Below are 7,669 nucleotides of genomic sequence, written 5' to 3' on the forward strand. Positions count from 1 at the left end.
TTGCCACAATATGATTTTATCCTCCCTTGTCATAAATTTTGCAAGAGTTCTCATCAAAATGAATGGAGTACCCATGCTCTATAAGCTGTCTAACACTTAACAAATTTTGCTCCAAATCCGGAACAAGTAACACATCCCGAATATGTTTTTTTCCTTTTTTTTTTTGCCTCTATGGCAATAGTACCTTTTCCCTTTGCTTGGACCAAGGCATCGTTTCCCATCCTCACTTGAGAATTTGATGAAGAATCAATCTCTAAGAATATGTTTTTATCTCCGGTCATGTGGTTACTACACCTACTATCAAGAAACCACACATCATCTTTTTGTTCCGATGCCGTGTGACAAGCATAAAACATGCTCGCTTCACCTTCTTGCTCTTCGAAAAAATTAGCTTGCTGATTTGTTTTCAACCAGCAATCTTTTTGAACATGTCCAAATTTCTTGCAATTGAAACATTAAGGTTTTCCCTGAAACCAACAATCTTTGTCAACATGGCTCATTCTCTTGCAAATTCCACAATTTTGTTGAGTGGACTCTATATTTCCACTTCTCTTAAAATTATTTCTTCCTCTTCCTCTTGAATTTCTTCCTCTTCCTTTTCCATGTCTTCCACCTTTAGAAGATTCACCTTTGGATCGATCAAAACTTGATGGGTATTTTTCTTGATTTTTGGAACTAACATTAAGCTTGGATTGAAAAGCACTTTCAATTGTCTTTTCGGAGCGCCTACTCAACCTTTGCTCAAATGCTTATATGGAACCCATCAATTCTTCAACACTCAAGTTTTCAAGCTCTTTAGTCTCTTCAATAACAGCAACAATAGGGTCATATTTTTCTGGCAAACTAATTAGAATTTTTTCAACAATTTTTTTAATTAGAAATATCTTCCCCATAGGTCTTCATTTGATTTACCACCTCTATAAGTTTAGAAAAATAATCTTTCAACAACTCCGTTTCTTTCATTTTCATATTTTCAAAATTTCTTCTCAAAGATAAGAGTTTTACAGTTCTTACCTTCGTGCTGCCTCTATGCTCCTTCTCGAGGATATCCTATGCCTCCTTTGCTTTAGAAGCATTGATAATTCTAGGAAAGATTGTATTAGCAACTCCTTGCTGAATCAAGCCTAAAGCTTTTGCATCTTTCTTCTTATGATCTTTCAATTGTTATTTTTGGGCATTAGACAAAGTTGTTATATCCTCTGGTTCATCATACTCATCTTTAACATAATCCCATAAATCATATGAGAGAAAAATGGTCTTCATTTTCACATACCAAAAATCATAATTTTCCCCATAAAAAATGGGAAGTGCTGATTGATGGGCACCTTGGTTTTAATTGCTTATAGTCGCCATCATGATGATCTTCTTCGAGGTTTGTTTTCCCGTCAATAAGCTTCACGCCCAATTTGCTCTTGATTAAAATCAAGCTCTGAAACCACTTATATTGGCTATAGTTTCAACTAACTAAATAATTTCTAAGTGAAGAGATGAGAAGAATGAAGAAACAAATATATTTCTGTATTGTATTGAATTCTTTGTTGTGTTGATGTACCTTAATAACAAATTCCTTACACTATATACTATTCTCTCATAGACCTTTGAACTTTTCAAGACAATTCTCAACCACACACATGATATATGCACTCACTTGATACATGTACAATAATAATACATGAATAAACCCAAAATGTATAATGAACATGGCATTAATTTAGTTTTAACATTGTTGTTATCTCATTTGGTTCAATAGTTAACATTTTCTTTGTTCACAAATAGGATGTAATCCTCTGATCTCATGGATTTTATTGATTGGGAATGACCATATAAATATTATATATTGTGCGTACTATTCATAGGAATCATAGATGAAAAGGGATATTAACTAACTTTGATTTATTTCTCTTTTTTGGGCAGAAGCTGAGCAAGGACTCAACCATTCAGCTTTGCACTTGACCTTGTATCATGTGCAAGGACATGGCTCGCCTATGACCTCCCAGTCTCCGCCATCCTTTTCCGAGTTACTTTCTCGTGACCAAGCACGAGTTAAGCATCCAAACTCCAGATTCACTAAGACTAGAACAAGTGGTGTCACAAACTCCGCCTCACACAAATCGGAACACCGTTTTGGACCAAAGTTCATCAGCACACCCTTGAACCCTGGTCTGTCCATTGGTGCTGGCAATTACTATGTCAAGATTGGACTTGGCACTCCACCGAGTTACTATCCCGTGCTTGTCGACACGGGCAGCTCCTTCTCCTGGCTGCAATGCCAGCCTTGCCTCGGATACTGCCATCACAGGTCGTTCCCTACTTTGATCTCACTGCATCCAGCACCAACAAAAAGTTATCGTGCACAACACCCGAGTGCAATTCACTCAAGGAAGCCACTTTGAATGACCCTGCTTGCACTTCTTCCAATGAGTGTGTGTACGGGGCTAGCTATGGGGACAAATCTTTCTCCAGTGGCTACTTGAGTCAGGATTCACTTAGCCTAACACAAACAGAAACACTGCCTGGTTTTGTGTACGGGTGTGGGCAGGACAATGAACGATATTTTGGTAAGTCTGCTGGTCTTTTTGGCCTGGCTCGTAACAAGCTCTCCATGATCTCTCAGCTGTCAGCCAAATATGGATATGCCTTCTCCTACTGCCTCCCAACAGCGAAAGGAGGCAGTGGACGCTCATTGACCATAGGAAGGGATTCATTGATGGGATCATCCTATAAGTTCACTCCAATGCTTACTAATTCCCGAGAGAGCAGCTTGTACTTTTTGAGTTTGTCTGCAATTGCAGTGGCAGGCAGAACACTGGGGGTGACAGAGGCAGAGTACAAGGCTCCAACAATAATAGATTCTGGGACGGTGATCTCGCGCCTTCCTATGTCAGTATATGCAGTTCTCCGTGATGAATTCACGAAGATCATGTCCTCAAAGCACGAGACTGCCCCCGCGTATAGCATTCTCGGCACATGTTATAATGGGAGTTTGAAGGAGATGTCAGATGTGCCCGAGGTTCGGATGGTGTTTCAAGGAGAGGCCTACCTCACTCTTGCGCCTCACAACATTCTGTACGATATTGCTGAGGAGAACATTACATGCTTGGCCTTCATAGGAAACTCGGCCAGTGATGGAATCGCCATTATTGGAAACACACAGCAACAGACATATAGTGTGGCTTATGATGTCTCAAATTCAAGAATCGGGTTTGCTGCTGGGGGCTGCAGCTAGTTATTTAAATGATAGTAACTTTATCTCATATATCAAGCATTATGGCATCTCATGTAAAAGGAGTCACGAGGACACTCTGCAACAACCCTTTATATATGATAGATGAAGATCCCAAGACCCTAAATTGTTCTTATTTGGGATCATAGATCCTAAGTTTGTATATGAAGATTGTGTTATTGTATGACAAAGAAGATGTTAGAACGAATCAAGTAAATTAATATCATCTTCAAATTGTTGGATCACATTATAAATACAGACATGCAATAAATAACAATATTCCGAAAAAACATAATTAAATAAATTGCACAATTTTAAATCAGCAATTAATCAAAATTTAAGATGAAAAGTGAAAATTTTATATATTAATTAGGAGCTATTAATTTTAATATAAGATGAAAATTGAAAATTTCAGTAATTACTATGTATCCAATTGCTGAAAAATTTACTTGCGTTAATGTTGGTCCTTGTTACCATTTTCACATAAATGACTAAAGAAATGAAAATGATATTGATATTTAGGTAGAAGGTTCTGGGGAAACCTTTGCATCCACAGGATACAAAGTGAATGCACAATCATCGGATGAAAAAATGGTAGTCGCTCCAAATGAGAGACCGTCGTTTCTTATGATTGAATAAGTTGCGAAGATAATGACAGATTCGATTAATTTAGTAGACAAAAACACTCATCATGAGATATACAGTACATAGATTCCAGTTACCTTTGAAAAAAAAAAAAAGCAGAACAATTACCTTTCAAAAAAAAAAATTCAGACCAACGATTTCTCTCACCAAATAAAATCATTGCCCTTTTAAGTGAATGATTGGAACTCACGGGTCAGTTCCACTTTTAAAAGTCGTTGATGACTTTTATTCCAAAAGTGAATACCCATGCGAATACCCAATCAACCCACGTGAATACCCAAGTCCTTCCTAACTTGTTCATGGAATATGTGAATACTCCAAATTTTCCCAAACTTGTGCATTGGGTTATAAGAAGACCCAAGTCTTCCCAAATTGTGTTTTCGAGTGAGATATATATATATGTGTGTGTGTGTATTCATGAAATCTACTTGAAGCATTTCAAAAGGTGTAAGAGAAATGGGATTGGTTTGCTTCCTTGCTTCTCTTCTTCTGCTTGCAACATCTTCATTTGCAGGGCATCAAGGTTGGTTTGTTTCCTTGCTTCTCTTCTTCTGCTTGCAACATCTTCATTTGTAGGGTATCAAGGCATGTGATGGGTTATCTCGTTTGGTTAATTCCTTATACTCTTTGCATCATTTCATACATACACTCACGTGTGCGTATATATATATATACATATATTATATTTCTTTGTTCACATATTAGATGTATTCATTTAATTTTATGGATTTTATTGATTGGGAATGACTATAATATTTATATTATATAAGAGCACATCAGTGTGATTAGACTCCCATCATTGTAGAGGTTGAAAGAGAGATTATTTTCTTATTTCAAAACTATAACTTCAAGTCACAATGGAACAATTTTATTATATAAATATATATATTTTTTCCGTAAATAAAACTATCTAAATATTATACTTTGTGCGTTATAATATTCAATAGCCAAAAAGGGACATTAATCAACTTTCTTGTAGTTCTCTTTTTTGAGCAGAAGCTGATAAAGAACTCAACCGTTCAACTTTGCACTTGACCTTGTATCATTTGTTTGGGCCTGAATCGCCTCTGACCTCCCATTCTCCACCATCCATCTCTGAATTACTATCTCGGGATAAAGCACGAGTTAAGCATCTCAATTCCAGACACACTAAGATCAATAGAACAAGCAGTGTCACAAATTCCACCTCACACAACTCAGAACATCTTTTTGGACCCTTGAACCTTGGTGTGCCTATTGGTATTGGTACGGGCAATTACTATATCAACATTGGTCTTGGCACTCCACCCACCTACTACAATGTAATGATCGACACAGGTAGCTCCTTGTCCTGGCTGCGATGCCAGTCTTGCCCGGAGTGCAACGAACAGGTCCGTCCCTTTTTTGATCCCACTTCATCCAGCACCTTCAACTCAGTACCGTGCACTACACCCGAATGCAAAGCAGTCAAGGATGCCACTGATAAAGACCCTATTTGCACTTCTCTTAACACGTGCTTGTACACGTCTTCCTATGCAGACAGCTCTTTCTCCAGTGGCTACTTGATTCAGGATTCACTGACCCAAATACAATCAGAAACACTGCCTGGTTTCGTGTGCGGGTGTGGGCAGCAATTCAAAGAAGGGTCTTTTAGTGAGTTTGCTGGTCTTTTTGGCCTGGCTCGAAAAGAGCTCTCCATGCTCTCTCAGCTGTCAGCCAAATATGGAAATGCCTTCTCCTACTGCCTCCCATCAGCGAGTGGAAGCAGTGGAGGCTCACTATCCATAGGAACCGATTCATTGATGGAATCCTCGTACAAGTTCACTCCAATCATTACTAGTCCCAAAGACGACAGCTTGTACTGTTTAAATTTGATCGCGACTGTAGTGGCAGGCAGGACAATGGCAGTGCCAACAGAGAAAAACCTTATGGTTATAGATACTGGGACGGAGGTCACGCGCGTGCCTATGTCATTATATTTAGATTTGGTTTATGTGGTCACAGAGATCATGGTTTTATCAAAGCACAAGACTGCGGGGAATTATGACATATTTCGTACGTGTTACCAAGGGAGTGTGAAGAATATGCAGTCAGATGTGCCCGAGATTCGGTTGGTGTTTCAAGGAGGGGCTGACCTCACTCTTGAGCCTCAAAGCGTTCTGTACGATGTGCCTGAGAAGGGCATTACGTGCTTCACTTTCATAGATGATGACACCGCCATTATGGGTAACATTCACCAGCAGACATATAGGGTTGCTTATGATGTCTCCAATTCAAGAATTGGGTTTGCTGCTGGGGGCTGCAGCTAGTTATTAAAATGTTCTTATTCGGGATTGTAAATTCCATGTTTGTGTACCAAGAGCAGATCATATTGTATTTTCGTCAAAGAAGATGTTAGTATGGATTATAAAAAATAATTTTATATTCAAATTGTTGAAACATATGAGTTTAGATGTTGGTGATATGAGTTTCAAAAGATCCATCACAGTATAAAAAGCAAATGTGCATACTATTTCATTATATATATAATACTGTTATGACAAACACAACAAATTTAAATTGAACCAAGAATCACAATAGAAAAATAAGCACGTCACACAAAAAATATAAAGATTTATATGTGATTCGATAAAAACCTACCTTAAAGTTTTCACTATGTGTAAAATCAGATATTATAAGTTTTCAACTCCTCACTTTGTTGTTGTACGAATTTCAGAATCTCTCTCTTACCTCACTCCAAACTCTAAGCAACCTTATATATTGAGTTACAAGAGACTAATTAGGATTCACGACCCATGAACGAAAAACAGGTCAATTTTTTTTCTCGGAACAAAGTTCCTGAACCCCCAATTCATCCAACAAATCATTGGATTGCAACGTAACCTAACACTAAATTCCAACCACAACATCACAAATACAATAAACAGGGTTAGAGTGTTATTACTTTTTAGAAGCATGCAACCAACATAATGCAATTTGGACAAGCACAAGAAGAAAGGACAACAAAATGCTGTAGACTCTATTATGTGAATTGCCTTGGGTCTAAAAAGCAAATACCATGTGGAGTAGAATTACAGATGTGAAATAGAGCTTCAATCCTAAGGCATATATTGGTTTTATGCTAAAATACTGTCAATAACACATGGAAGGAATGGACCAAAAATCCCAAGCAAATGCTCTTGATTTTTTTATGTAGGACAATCTTATGACTTTTTTCCTAATGCATTTTTATTCTGATTTTTAGTATTTAGTATTTTTTAGTACTAAGAATTTTTTTTTTTTTTTTAATTGTTAAAAAGTATTTAATTTTAGTTAGTTTCTTTATGTTTTTTGGTCTCCTTGTAATATCTTAGAGTTCTTTGATTATAAATGCATGTACTGCTTTGTGCAGAATTCATAAATTGATTAATAATATATCAGTTTGCTCCCCAATTTTCTTTTAACCTTGTGGATTTAAAGTTTGTTTTTTTAACTTTTATTATTATTGTTATTACTATTGTTGCCCAAGAATTGACTCTAGAGGGGGGGTGAATAGAGTCAATGACAAACAATGGATAATTTTTGCAATATAAAAAAGCAATTTCAAGCAAAGTACTTAATACAATTGTGCAATTATAAATATATGAAATAAGCAATTAAATAGCACAATTATAAGAGAGATAAGGGAAGAGAAATTTCAAACTATAACACCGCGATTTTAGCGAGATTCGGAAACTCCTACTCCTTGGCTCAAGATCCCTCTTGAGACTTCCCAATCCAATATAGCTTCTCCTTACGGGTGGAGAGCAAACCTTGATTAGAAGTAACTTCTTGCTAAGAGAA

General features: G+C 37.1%; 1 protein-coding gene and 1 pseudogene across 2 annotated transcripts; both read left to right on the forward strand.

Annotated features, from left to right (window-relative positions):
• Positions 1–1,856: 1,856 nt before the first annotated feature.
• On the forward strand, positions 1,857–3,396 carry LOC132304803 (aspartyl protease family protein At5g10770-like; annotated as a pseudogene).
• A 555-nt stretch (positions 3,397–3,951) lies between these two features.
• Positions 3,952–6,277, forward strand: LOC132304812 (aspartyl protease family protein At5g10770-like). 2 transcript variants are annotated; one of them, XM_059802528.1, is made up of 2 exons: positions 3,952–4,391; positions 4,865–6,277. In XM_059802528.1, exons 1-2 carry the CDS (start codon positions 4,325–4,327, stop codon positions 6,154–6,156), a joined length of 1,359 nt encoding a protein of 452 aa, XP_059658511.1. In that variant the 5' UTR covers positions 3,952–4,324; the 3' UTR covers positions 6,157–6,277. The 2 variants fall into 2 exon arrangements, 1 of the variants encoding a protein (XP_059658511.1); XR_009481608.1 differs by having other exon boundaries at positions 4,325–4,391; positions 4,848–4,932.
• The last annotated feature ends 1,392 nt before the right edge of the window (positions 6,278–7,669 follow it).

This window comes from Cornus florida, unplaced genomic scaffold, assembly GCF_030987335.1.
Source record: "Cornus florida cultivar Cherokee Brave unplaced genomic scaffold, ASM3098733v1 CherokeeBrave_3.0.0_Hap2_Chr01, whole genome shotgun sequence".
Classification (NCBI taxonomy): Eukaryota; Viridiplantae; Streptophyta; class Magnoliopsida; order Cornales; family Cornaceae; genus Cornus; species Cornus florida.